The sequence below is a fragment of the Scomber scombrus genome, chromosome 12, assembly GCF_963691925.1.
Source record: "Scomber scombrus chromosome 12, fScoSco1.1, whole genome shotgun sequence".
NCBI lineage: Eukaryota > Metazoa > Chordata > Actinopteri > Scombriformes > Scombridae > Scomber > Scomber scombrus.
This window is the reverse complement of record NC_084981.1, coordinates 14,025,261-14,039,079: the sequence shown is the minus strand read 5'-3', so window position 1 is coordinate 14,039,079 and position 13,819 is coordinate 14,025,261. Positions and strand designations below refer to the sequence as shown.

The 13,819-nt window shown below is 39.0% G+C and overlaps 2 protein-coding genes across 4 annotated transcripts; one reads left to right on the top strand and one right to left on the bottom strand.

Moving 5' to 3' along the window:
* Window positions 1–4,519: 4,519 nt before the first annotated feature.
* On the bottom strand, window positions 4,520–7,931 carry mettl18 (methyltransferase 18, RPL3 N3-histidine). Of its 2 annotated transcripts, none has more exons than XM_062430648.1 (2): window positions 7,578–7,931; window positions 4,520–5,599 (listed from the first exon to the last, which is right to left on the bottom strand). In XM_062430648.1, the coding sequence occupies exons 1-2, from the start codon at window positions 7,684–7,686 to the stop codon at window positions 4,662–4,664; spliced, it is 1,047 nt and encodes a 348-aa protein (XP_062286632.1). In that variant the 5' UTR covers window positions 7,687–7,931; the 3' UTR covers window positions 4,520–4,661. The 2 variants fall into 2 exon arrangements, with proteins under 2 accessions (XP_062286632.1, XP_062286631.1); XM_062430647.1 differs by having other exon boundaries at window positions 4,520–5,606; window positions 7,582–7,931.
* A 119-nt stretch (window positions 7,932–8,050) lies between these two features.
* Window positions 8,051–12,009, top strand: zdhhc16a (zinc finger DHHC-type palmitoyltransferase 16a). Of its 2 annotated transcripts, XM_062430405.1 has the most exons (11): window positions 8,051–8,174; window positions 8,863–9,120; window positions 9,220–9,414; window positions 9,508–9,596; window positions 9,732–9,760; window positions 9,864–9,997; window positions 10,214–10,297; window positions 10,380–10,465; window positions 10,867–10,990; window positions 11,150–11,220; window positions 11,334–12,006. In XM_062430405.1, the coding sequence occupies exons 2-11, from the start codon at window positions 8,887–8,889 to the stop codon at window positions 11,434–11,436; spliced, it is 1,149 nt and encodes a 382-aa protein (XP_062286389.1). In that variant the 5' UTR covers window positions 8,051–8,174; window positions 8,863–8,886; the 3' UTR covers window positions 11,437–12,006. The 2 variants fall into 2 exon arrangements, with proteins under 2 accessions (XP_062286389.1, XP_062286388.1); XM_062430404.1 differs by having other exon boundaries at window positions 8,863–9,414; window positions 11,334–12,009.
* The last annotated feature ends 1,810 nt before the right edge of the window (window positions 12,010–13,819 follow it).

Below are 13,819 nucleotides of genomic sequence, written 5' to 3'. Positions count from 1 at the left end.
AAATGAAGCATTGTCTTTTATCAGCAAACTTCTTCCTGCTTGTTCAGACAAAGTTAATCTAAACTTGCCTGTCAGGCATCATGGTATAATTATCTCCCATTGTTCACAAATCTTTTCTTTAAGCCTTGACTTTCTCATAATTCCTTGTTATATGCTATAGTGGGGTAATGTTTCTATCATAGCAGCCACTTTTTCAACCAGGCATTATACATAGCCATACCTGGTGGTCAGGAACATTAGGACTCTCCACAACCAAGACTGTGAATGATAAATCCCCTTCATATGTAATGTTGTACAATCTTTGTGGGAAATACGTGCATATATATGCAAATTCAGAAACCATGACATCTTCTGCTCCTGTGGCTTAATTTCCACCCAGTCCACTATGGCTACAGTCCAAAATTAGGCTTTGCCCTCGGGGTTTATCAAGAAGGTCCAAAGGATAATGGCACCTATCACAGGATGAGTCTGAGTGATACCTGTGTTTGAACTATTGTCACAGGGATGTTGAACAGCATCAATTTCATTTTTTCAATTGCTTTGTTACAGAAATGACATACATGTCACATGACAAATGACCCTTCTCGGTGTCTTTACATTATATTTTCTTTGGATTACTCTTAGTGTCATAATAACTATAACCTCACTCCAAAAAAGTACTGGTTTACTAAATCCATAATCTATAATTGAGTCATTTTCTTGAAACTCCATAATATTCTGTTTTGTTTTTTATACTTCAAAAGTACAGTAGTTGGAATTTAAGTTTGATGTTGCAATTGAAAAGGATGTTGGCTGTCATATCTAATGATAATGTTTATACCTTTTATAACTAACTGCCATCTCCATGGCTGCAGATTTTATGGAGCTAGAGATAAGATTGGAAAAAAGGAGAGGTCTGCACATGTTGGTTAGGTATGTTGGTAGCCCATGTATATGTGAAAATCATTGTCTGTTAATGCTCTTGCTCATTTGTGTAAAATGTAATATTTCAGTATTGTCAACCTCGAACAAAACAAGAGTTAAGAAATTACAGAGGAAAATAATTAACTTTGATTTACTTTATTAATAATTCAGGAAGTGTTTCATATCCGTTTTACATCAGCTTACTCTGATTAGTAATTCAGAAATATAATTCACAGTAATATGCAATTTGAAATGATTTTGTTATTCATTTGAAGTCAGGTGATACACTCTGGCAGCTTACACAGGACAAGCTGCAGTTAATCCAAAACCACACGAGTCTTTGACAACTTGATTTCCATTCTGTGGCGTTGTGAAGTAAGGCTGATAAACTGGTGCCATGCCGAAAGAACTGAGCCCATAGATGACACCTGTAGACGCCACCATCTATGGAATTCAGTTCTCATAGTAGGGCACTTCTCAAAATCTGATCCTCAGGAGCCTCTTGATCCTTTATGAATGGCTTATTAACCATCAGAACTGATAAACCATTTGACACAATTCATGCCCATTTATGCATCAGCTATCTTTATACAAAATTATACTATGACTAATAAAAAGTACAAAACAACCAATACAATTACATATAAAAGTACATTAATTAACATTAAAAGTGAGTTTAAGATACATGACATGGGAAAGCACATTGAGGTTCAGTGACAAATGACCCTCCCTGTTTCTTGAGAAAAGCATGACGATGACTTGATAATGTCAGCGGTACTTCTTTCATTGGAAGATTGAGCAAGAGGCAGTTACAGTGGCAACTAAAGTTTACCTCGAACAGAGATAAGTCAATGTCACATATGTACTTTTTCATACATTTGAGACAGCTCAAGAGGCATTTCCTGTTAGTGAAACAAAACGAAATCGGAAAACAAACCTCTAAAATATAATTATGATTGAATAGATCCAATCCTCCAGTTAGATAGAGCCTATAGGAAGTTTCAGGGTCTTCTGCGGAATCTTCCAAACATCTTCTCAACTTAAGTATTCCTGGGACAGCTAACCAATAAAATGAAAGTCTGGCTGTTGGGATAATGCAAGCACTGAATCAGATCATGGTTATAGTGCTCTGGTCAAGGCATGAAATGACTCATCACTTATGGCCGTACACTCCCAGGAAAAGAACTTTGGGACGGTGTGATTACTGACATTCAGTTAACCAATGTATCTTTGAACCCTCCAAAGTAAGTTTGATATTAACTGACCATGTTGTTTCCCATGATCTCTTCCTTTATCTAAAAGATACCTAACTAAAAGACTGGGGTCAATATTGACAGTGACAGTACAGTGAGAATATTTCCTCAATCTTATCTCAGCCACTGTGGTTTATTCAGTGTGAGTTCATAATCTCTTAGGTTACATGCAATACAGCACAATGAACTTTCCGAGGAAGGCCACACCTGAACATATTCAGGAAACTCCTATCTTCCCGACAGTTGGACTGGGAAACAACCGGTTTTACGGCCTTTTGCCATACAAGAAATCCAGGGCATTAACCTGGTCTCAAGGCATTCACTAAGATAAACAGCTCTCATACAAAAGAGACAAACACTCTTCATCTGCTGGTACTCAAAAATGTGGAAGTTGGTATTTCTTAGTAAGTGTTCCACTCTAATTTCACAACTTAAAACATGTTTGAAATGTGTATCTTGTAATTTAAAAAAAAAACATTTTCATAAGCGGACAATTTTAGATAAAATGTGTCCGGTCTGCTAAAAGAATTCTACCAGTTTCAGATCATACTTACCCTAGTTATTCACTGATGAGCTTACTTTCCAGGATGAATCAGAAGTATATCTCCTCATAAAGGCCTCCCAAGAATGCGCTCTTTGCCTAGTCAAAGTCAAACACACTTCACCAGTCCCATCTAAACAAACAGATGTTTGAGTGTTGAATCAGCAGCAGGGCTTTCTAGCCTGAATGAACACGCAGTACAGTAAACCATCCCTCAGCAGTTCACCTGTGTGCTCTCCCATGTCCTCTAAGTCCTAAGCAAGGATACAGCATACTGTCTGACATTCAGAGCAAAGAACCTTAAATACCACCACCTTTCACATCACCCACCAGCCTCCCCCCTCTCTATCTGTTTTTCATGCACTCCCTCCGTACGGTAAGCCTAACAGTCACTTCCCAGTAAGAAGGAAACAGTGGGAGTGAACAACACGCCCCCTCACAGTGAATCAACACATAATAGTTTCTGAGGAAAACCATCTGACTAGCCCTGCCCCCTGTTCCCATAAAGTAAGCAGGGGAAAGGCTGTGTCTACTCGAGGAACCAGGAATTCCCCCACAGGCCATCAACAGCTGTCGAGATGAGAGATGATGACGAAGCCAACACACTGGAGGCTTGCTGGCCGGGCATATGCAAACAGAAACTATTTGGTATTTTGTATGTGCGTAAGACTGAAATAGTGTTTTAACACTACAGTATATTTACATAATAGGTAATTGGAAATTCTGTCCACACACCGTGGGCGTTGAAATGCACAGTCATGTTTGAGCTGGTGACACTATGTTTCCAGGTAAAGTATTTTATCTTCTCTAAATATTATTCGTCAGCAGAGCAGTGTATGCAGCTTGCGTCATGGGCATATTTGGGATGAGGTTGATTCATGTGAATATTTGTGTAGCTGAGCGTTTAATCAGGTGAGGTTTGATGAAGGTGAATATAAGATACAGCCTTCCTTAAAATAACTGTGTTTGCTCATTGGTCATATTCAAACAAGACAGAGATATGACACTGATGGTGTTAAATCAGATGGATATGACAGCCTAAGGTCAACGAGGTAAAAGCAGTTTTTAAAACAAGCTGTCTGACATCATGATTTAAAACAGTATCACTGTTCAGTGACTGTGTAAAGACCCTATGATTTCCCCATTCTCTTTACTTAGTCACTTCATATGCAAGAAACCAGTCTGGACCTGATGCATACTTCCTCAGAAAAAGCCCTGTCAGATTAATTCAATGGATTTCCTTGATCTGGACAAAAAGGGGATTCCACAATGTTGGCAGTTACAATCTTGTTCCCTTTTTTTGTTCTTGGATGATTATTTAACACATTTCCAGGATGTATACGGTCATCACTGTGCGTCACATCTTTTAGTTTGTATGAACCACACCCAGAGAACAGTATATAGCGAAATTCGACTTGACAAGAACAGAACGGGGAAACCAGCCGAATCAAGATAATCCATTACTAGAATCAGAGGTACAGAGACCCCATAGAGTCCCACCATTGATGTGCAGTGACTCTAGAATCCACTTCCAAACTACATCCTTGGGCTGGCGGGATAAGTTGCAATTGACATTTTGCGCCAGACTTCAGAAACAAGCCTGGCTTTCATGCTGCTGTTTGAACACTGGGGAAATCACTTGCAAAGGTCACTGAGCCCATTTCCTTTCTTTCCTCTCCCCCCATGCATCTAAAGACCTGTAACAGCCACTTTCAACTGTACTTCAGTAACTGGCATACATATTAAAATTCTATATAGGAAGTGAAAGAAGGTGTAGGTAACCAAAGAGCAAACAGGAGATGAGACAGCATATTTTATTACAGGCACTGTTGCACTCACGTACAAGTTTCATATAGAACACTAAAGGACAATCCTTACATTCTTTACTTAGATGTGTACTAATCCATTTTAACAGAACAGAGTCTCAGAATAAAGCTGCATATTTAATCCTCAATTTAAGTGTGCTATTTAAAACGAAGGACTACTATATGTCTCTGAAGTCCTTCTTCACTATCCCACAGGTGATCCACAGAGAAAACACCCCTCTCCTCCACATACGTCTCAAACAGGTGCAATCCACCACCAACACCAAAGTAATGGGATTTGGTGGCGATGTAGACCAGTCCATCTGCTGCCAGCAGTTTATGGAGGGCCTCATGTAGAGCAGGGTAGTATGCAGTGTTGTAGATAGTCTCTGAGGTGAATATGATGTCGTATTTTGGTGGCAGGTCTTTCTTTAGAACCAAATTAAGAAATGCGCTCCAGTCACCAGAGAAGAAATGACACCTGGCTAGTAGTGGATGCTGGGGTGGGTCAACAGCTTTTTTCTTAGGAGGTGGGTTGCCTTCTTTTAAATCTTCTTTCGCTTTTCTTTTGCAATCCTCCTCCTCCGGTATTTTTCCTTTGCCGCTCCCTTCTTTGTCATCTTCGCTGTCAGCGTCATCCTCTTGGCAGTTTAGTATTACATTTGGCACTGTGAGCTGTTCAATAACTGTACTGTTATAATCTTGGAAGTGGACCTGCCTGGCTCCTCTCTTCAGAGCCAGTATCCCCAGCAACCCCGCACCGCAACCCAAATCCAAAACTGCCTTCCCCCCAAAGGTCTCTCCGTCTTTCTCAATCAGCTCCAGGAGGTCATAAGTGCACTCCCACACCTTCAGCCCTCCCTCGTACACGCCAGAGATGAGATCAGACCTCTGCTCTGTAGTGCGAGAAAGAATTTCCTCCCCGTCTTCTCTCTCGGAAACCGTCTTCTCAAAAACTGTCTCATTGAGGAAGTGGAGGGGAGGCAGAGTTCCAATGGTGACTGTTTCAGAGACGGCATCCGTAAGGATGAGCTGTGGGTCAGATGGTGGGAGGTGCTCTTTGGCCTCTTTTACTGGCTCTGCTTGTTTGGTATTGTCTTTAATCTGAAAAATACAAAGCAGTGTGCACAGTTAAGGAATATATTTTTTCAGCCATATGTCTGAAACAACAGAGCTTTGTAGACAACGTATGTTTCAAGTTGACAATATTATGGCTTACAGATATCAATCAGCAGCTAGAGGCACCTAAACATAGCATGTACATTTTCTGATTTTAATGACCTTTGGACCTCCAAGTCTTCATATGAATTTCCTGCCAACTTTGAATATGTCATAAATATGCCGTGTTGTGTGCTGAGTGTCTTGGATAAGGAAAAAAATGATGTGTCATGTTTTATTAATATATACATGAGTCATGTATATATTAATAAAACATGACACATCATTTTTTGTCATTGACATTAAACTCTTTACTAACCAATATAACTAGTGGTGACATTGATATGTATAAAAATTAGGGTTAACAGTTTCAGTTAACATGGCTCATGTGACATCTGCTGTTGTAATGGATTTCTGATGTCAAATGAAGAAGACGCTCTGTTCTTAGATGTGGTTGTTGTTTCACACCTTCTGAGTGTAAAAGCACAAAGTATACGCACATTTGAGCATTACATTTATACAGTTCTGTGTCTGACTATTAATTTGTTTGACTGACTTTAATCTGATTCTGTATGTACAGGCTATAGGCTCCTTTTTCAATAAAATGTGACCTACAAAAATGCTGTCACAAAGACCAGCTGACTGGTGACTAATGAACTTAGACATGAAACTATTACAAATCAACCATGTGATTCAATGTGTGAAATAAACAATGTTTGTAATTGTCATGTGTGGCTTGGTTTGTCAAACTGCTACAGTAGTCACACCAAACAGAGCACACCCATTTAGATTAAAAAAAACCAAAACAAACAACAACAACAACCACAACAACAACAACAACAACAAAAACACCTAATGAGATTGTTGCATTCTGCAGGGCTTTGGTGTCACACATATGAATAACAACTCTCACAGTCTACTATTAGTATGAACTTGTATGATTTCCACTTGACTTTTTATAGTCACGTCACTGCCTTGTGACATCATGACTCAATGTCTGGGAAGCTGTTGATGTATGCTCTCTAGTGGATGCATATATACACCATTAATACATTGTATGGGGACATGTTTTATTGTTGATTAGCTGTGATGGAGTTGCTCATATGGCGGGTATCACTAAAAGTTATCAAGGTTGCTATCAAAGATACATTAAATAATCTGCATATATGCATAGTATATGTATTGGTGAAATGTTGTGCTCTGATGCAGCTCAGCCATCGCTAAATTAATTATTAACACCTGTGCTTTACTTTTTTGACACTTTCCACAATGTCTTCTACAACAAAAGCCTATAATATAACATCCTTTGATATATTCCAAACTGTAGTTTATAAGCAGTGTTTCAGAAGAAATCTGAAACAGTAAATATTACCATATCATATTCATTCATATTAATGAAAGAACTCTTCACTTAAATTTCATTCAGTAGTTATTAATGAGATTAATTTGTCTTTTCTTCTTTGGTGTTATCACATACACACCAGGTAGACCTGTAGTTTTTTTTGCTTAATAAAAATGTTATTATAATTTCTCAGTGTAATCTGTTTGATACTGCTGCATTGTTTGCCCCTTGAATGTGATTTTATTTAAGTGTTATAGTAATATTGCTCCCTTTGTTTTTATGTTGTCCTAGGCTTACTTGTACTCCCTGGATGTTTTGGAACTGATATCGACAGAAATACAATGTGGTTTGTCCTACAAGAATTTGTGATAAACATGTTGATTTTATATTATGGACGCTGCTCTCTACCCCTCACTGCCACCAAGCCCTCTCAAAATTATCACACGATTAATGTTTTACATATTTATTCAGATTAATAACGCATAAAACAGGGTAGGCTTTCCTATGATGCCAGAAACTTCAATCTGACCGTTTTTGACCACTGGAGTTTACAAATTAAGAGGGAGGTACGTTACTCACAGATTTAGCAGTGCAGTCGTTTTTTCCCTTTTGCAACTCATTTCCAGCCACGTCGTCGGGGTTTGTTGTTTGTGCATGCACGTCGAAGTTAAAACAGAAGGACATGATGGACACGAAGTAAAGTCAGGCTTGGAAACTTGGGACCCGTTAAGGTTAAGACAGTCCCCACATGGCGAGCAAACTCGTGTGAAGCAAACTGCAAATCCCAGAGTTCAATGAAACGAAGCGACAGATTGCTAGCTTGTTACTAATCTTTTAAAACATAAACTATGTGTTGTTTAACTATCTATTTTATTAAGTGTGGGTTTAGAGATACATAATACATCAAATGTAGGGGGAAAACATGTAGACATTTGTAGGTTATCATCCGTATCCCAAATGTTGTGTCCAATTCCGGACTCGGATTCCCGTGATACCTTTCGCCGCAGGTCAAGAGCATGCGCACTAACTCCGGATCAGGATTCAGATGTATTAACAGTGACAGAAGGTGCTTGGTCCTGCTCTTCTTCGCTTAAATTTGTTGTTTTTGCCTCTTCTTCTGAAAATGCCGACCGGACGGTTGGCTTCGGTAGTTTGCTTGCATTCATAAATAAGTGAGTATTCACTGATGGAAACCTGCAATGTATTTAAATGAGAGTAAATTTATGAGGCACAACATACAGCGTCGGATATTTGGGTAAAGGAAAACACAGAATGACATCCAAACAATAGGATTTGGGAGTGTGAGGATTCAGTGAGACTGTTCCACAATAATGTTTACCATGAACAGGTTCATTATTTAGCGATTTCACGGGGCGACAGCAAAGCTAACTGCCTTATAGTTATGTATGGTGGTGGGTAATAGAAATATGAATCCCATCAAACGTAGATTTTGGGAGCCCGTCAAACTGGATTTGGCAATTAAGTTTATATAACCCGCCACACAACCAGTCTGAGCCCAGTGACACTTGAACTTCATCGCGTATATTCAAAACGCAGCATTATGCATATACGAACAGGGAAACATAGAGGTAAGTAACTGTAGGCTACATGTCCGAAGAATGGCTGGGTGATAAATGAAATGCACTTGCTGTGCTGCATTCCAGGCTGGGTGGAGACTGGGTGGAGACTGGGCGGAGGTTTTTGGAGTCTAGGTAGAGGTTTTTGCAGGTGAAAAGGGGACAGTGGCCTGGAGTGAAGTTAACCGTCAGCAGCATCATTTGGCTCTTCTGCATCTGACAGTGATCCTCTGGATTATTGCTGAAACTACTGCTTAAGATCATTTCTTTATTTTCCTTGTAGGTGAGTGCTTTTTACAGATGCAGGATGCGGTGGTGTCCCAACTCTATTCTCCACCTGCTGCGCTGTGTGCGACTGCGGTTGTGTACCAGGAGGGGAAAGAGCAGGCTGCCCCTGTGGATAAGGGAAATATGGGCCTACATGAGACTGCTGGTGCGGTCACTGTACTTTAGCTCCCTCACAGACTCAGATGTGGTTTTTGATTCAGTCTTCGAACCAGTGTTTTGGACTGTGGATTATGTCACCCGTTGGTTTGGCCTGGTAAGTGTGTGTGTTTTTGTGTTGTGTGCTCATTTAATTATTCTCAGACAGTTTAGTTTTGAGCCTCTCTCTGTCTGCCCCCCTGTCTTTGTCTGTAAGATGTTTGTTTGCCTGGTGGTGATACTGGTCAGCTCCATCGTGGTGATAGCCTATGTGGTCCTTCTGCCTCTGGTGCTCAACACTTACTCCCCTCCATGGATTGCTTGGCATATTTGTTACGGACATTGGATCATCGTCATGATTGCTTTTCATTACTACAAGGCTGCCAAGACCTCTCCTGGGGCACCCCCTACAGTAAGATATAAACTCCCCTTTTCCTTAGTAATCTAGGCATGAATTAAACTCACACTTAGTAATACCACTTAAATGTCTTCTTTGTTCTTTTAGGAGAAAAATGACATTCCGTTTGTAGCCGTTTGCAAAAAATGCATCATCCCCAAACCAGCAAGAACCCACCACTGCGGTATCTGTAACACGTGAGTCAGTGTTGCGTTTCTTCTGTTCAGATGGGACAGCAAGAAGTCTTTTTTGGGGGGCTGACTCTCTGTACCTGTTTGGTAACACCATATCCTCATGATTTGTCAAACTGAATAGTTATTTTTTCCTTACAGGTGCATTCTGAAAATGGACCATCATTGTCGTATCCTTTGTGCTAAAAGCATTTCAATTTTTATACAGTATTGGAAATCACATAATGTGACTATAAAACTCGAAGGTGGTTTTCCTTAATTTCAGCTACTCAGCCTGGTTGAATAACTGTGTGGGACATTTTAACCACCGTTACTTCTTCTCCTTTTGTCTCTTCATGACCTTGGGCTGTGTGTACTGCAGCATCAGTGGCAGAAACTTGTTCCTGGATGCATACAATGCTCTTGAGGTGAGTGAGATATTCACGCTCACAGCACATTATTGGACTGCTGTAGCCTGTGGCCCTGCTTGGGGTTTTTTGTCTTTGTAACGCATATTAGGTATTGACTGTAACTTTTCTTCTATTTCCGGTGTCTTCCTCTGTGGGGCTTAACCATCCGCTAACTCACCCTGCCTTGTTTCTGTCTTTACCACTTGGGTTTGTGTGTGCGGGTTGCTCCATTAGCGCTTCAAGCATTTGGATATGGAAAAACCAGGGGTACCAGTAACAGGAATGGGACTTCTTATAGGGCTTCTACCTCCTGGCCAGGTACTGTCACAAAAGTACACGCACAATGATGCAAGTAAGCTTATCTGTTATCTCTTTTGAAATGTTCTTTTTTTTGTTCAAGACTCACTATCAGACATCTGCACCTCCGTACACCTATAAGGATAAAATGATTCACAAGAGCATCATCTACATGTGGGTGCTTACCAGGTAAGATGCATACTTCACGTTGCCACTTGGTATATAGCACCATACCATACATCTCAAGTCCATACCATGTAGTTTGAGCATTTAGTTTATTCACATTGGAAAAGTGACTAAATCAAGCATACTGATGCTGAACAGAAAGCAATGCACAAAAGAAACAAGAAATAAAGTAGTTCATCATTAGAAAATGATGTTAAGTTTGATTGGCAGATGCACTCCAAGTTTGATATTTGATTGACACATATTGTATCAGTACGTTAATCTCTTTCATACTTGCCCCAAGCACAGTGTACAATGAATGATATACTGTAAACTATCATCAAGTGTTACAGACTTGGGACATGGTTGTTGTTTTGTATTGTCTTGGCAGTGGATCAAACAAGCTGTGTTTTTTTTTTTTTTAGCACAGCAGGAGTGGCACTAGGAGCTTTGACCATTTGGCACGCAGTTCTCATATCTAGAGGAGAGACCAGCATAGAAAGACACATTAACAGCAGAGAAACACAGCGACTTGCCAAACGGAGAAAGGTGAGCTTGTTGAATAATTAAAAAGTTAAAATAATTCTAGTTGTAACTTAAGGGAGATTCTTTGTTGTGATGAACCACAAACCTTTATTTAAAGAAAATGGTTTCTTTTGGATCAAGTGAATTATTTTTTCTCCTCCTTTTCTTTGACTGTTCTGGCAGGTATACAAAAATCCGTTCAATTATGGCAGGTTGAATAACTGGAAAATCTTCTTCGGTGTAGAGAAGACAAGGTGTGTTTCTCTGACGTTTGTAGAGATTTGTGTTATGTTAAGACACCCATATATCTTCTTGTCACCTGTGCCTTGTACTTTCTGTAATGTCTGTTTTTGTCTTATGTCTTTAGTCACTGGGTGACACGTGTCCTCCTTCCCTCCGGTCACCCCCCACATGGTGATGGATTGACATGGGACACTTTCCCAGTTAAAAAGGACTTGATACCTGTATAACAAACTCTTGCTAGACAAACTCGCAGTCTACAGACTTTGCTCTATCCAGTCTGCTCTGGTCATTTGATCTGGTTGGCGTAAAAATTCTCTTCATGGTGGAGAAACGTATTCATGTCAACCTCCAATACCTCAAAATATACTGTGGCATAGCTCACGGTTTGACGGTCTACATTTTTCAGCAGTGATAAGGCAGTGTCTCTTGTAGGGTTTGTTATCTTACTTGGGTTAGTCTTACAAACTGGTCTTACTTGATTCTGAGCTAATGATGGGTTTGATATTTTTATGTATTAACTGACATATCATTGGACTGAAGTACTTGTAAAGTAATGATTTTTTAAAGAAAACTATCTACTCTTCCTGCCCAAGCTATAATCATTCAAAAAACCTAAAAAAAAAAGAAAAGAAAAAAACACTAAGTTTTGGGACACAGTCTTGTCTCCCAACACCTTCACCCCTCTATGCCATTTGCGCACTCCAGTCCAATATTATCATTTGATTTGAACATTCAAGGTGAACTGCAGGATCATGACAATGTATTATTTATCTGTATTTTGGTACTTGTTAAGTTAATAAATCTTTATACATTTCTTTATTTAAATAATTTTACACAAGGAGTATTGAGTTATTACTAAACAAGCACATGCACTGTACACACTCATGCAGAGATTGAATTTTTGCACATCAAACACTGTTTTAAAAGGACATATTTGAGTGATTCTCACAAACTCCAGATTTAAAAGGTATCCAACGTTTGGATTTTGAAAAGGCCTTTGAAGACTAATTTCTTTTTGCACTTGTAAGATTTAGGACTTTGAGATTTGGATATTTTCTATTGATTTATTTACATTTTAGAGATGAAGTCCATAAAATATTCTCATTACTGCAACATGACATTACATCAAACTGATGGTTTAGAATGTATTTATGGCTATTTTTAAAGTAAATTATTAACACTTATGCTTAAAGCTAAGCAAAACTCTAGAGATTACTTTTTCCTATTTATTCTTTTTAATAATTTCCTTAATTCTTCTCATTACCACAACATACTTGATGATTTACAACTTGTTTTTTTACTGAAAGATGACATGTTTATTTTTTTATTTAGCAGACATAAAATAAGTAGTATATAGTAGTATATAGTATATATTATATATAATTACATTTTGAAACAAAATATGATTATATAATGATTATTTAATTTGTTAAAAAAAACATTGCGTTCATGAGAATGCTGTTTCAGAGATGAGTTTTAATATTTCGGAAATGAGATTTAGTTCAATACATTCACAGTTTAGTATGTAAACCCTTTGGAATTACCTAGTTTTCTGCATTAATTGGTCATAAAATGTGATCCAATCTACAAGTCATAAGTACAGACAAACACAATGTGCATAACCTAATACCACACAAACAATTATAATATTTGATGTCTTTATTGAACACATGCATTAAACATTCAGTCCTGGTGGAAAAAGTAAGTGAACCTTTGGATTTAATAACTGGTTGAACCTCCTTTGGCAGCATTAACCTCAACCAAGTGCTTCCGGTAGCTGCTGATCAGACCTGCACAACATTCGGGAGGTATTTTGGACCATTCTTCCTTACGAAACTGCTTCAGCGCAGCCATATTCTTAGGATCTCTGGTGTGAATGGCTCTCTTGAGGTCATTCCACAGCATCTCTATTAGATTTAGGTCTGGGCTCTAAAAGGCGGATTTTTCTTTTTTTGAGGCCACTTTGTCGTAGATTTACTTTGATGTTTAGGGTTGTTGTCTTGCTGCATCACACAACTTCTACTGAGCTTCAGCTGGGGGACAGCCACCCTGACATTATCCTGTAGGATACCTTGATAAACTTGCAAATTCATTTTCCGCTTGATGATGGCAAGCTGTCCAGGCCCCGAGGCAGCAAACAGCCCCCAAATCATGATGCTCCCTCCACTGTACTTCACCATTTGGATGATGTTTTCATGTTGGTATGCAGTGCCATTATTACGCCATACGTAACGCTGTGTGTTCTTCCCAAACAATTCAACCTTAGTTTCATCAGTCCACAAAACATTTTCCCAGTAGTGTTGTGGAGTGTCAAGGTGCTCTTTGGCAAATGTCGGCCATGCAGTGAGGTTTTTTGGGAAACTTTTTTTGTACCGCAGCGTGCATGAAAAGCTTCTTTGATTATTGTTTTTATCTGCCCAATTTGTACATAATAATTGTGAAACTAATGTAACGCAAGTACCGCCATATTTCTTTGTTTAGTAACTGTAATGTGATTACTGACTGTTGACACTGTAACGCGTTACACCCTAGCCTATGGGTTCACTTAGTTTTTCCACCAGCACTGTGTATTTTTGATGCATGTGTTCAATAATGACATGAAATGTTATA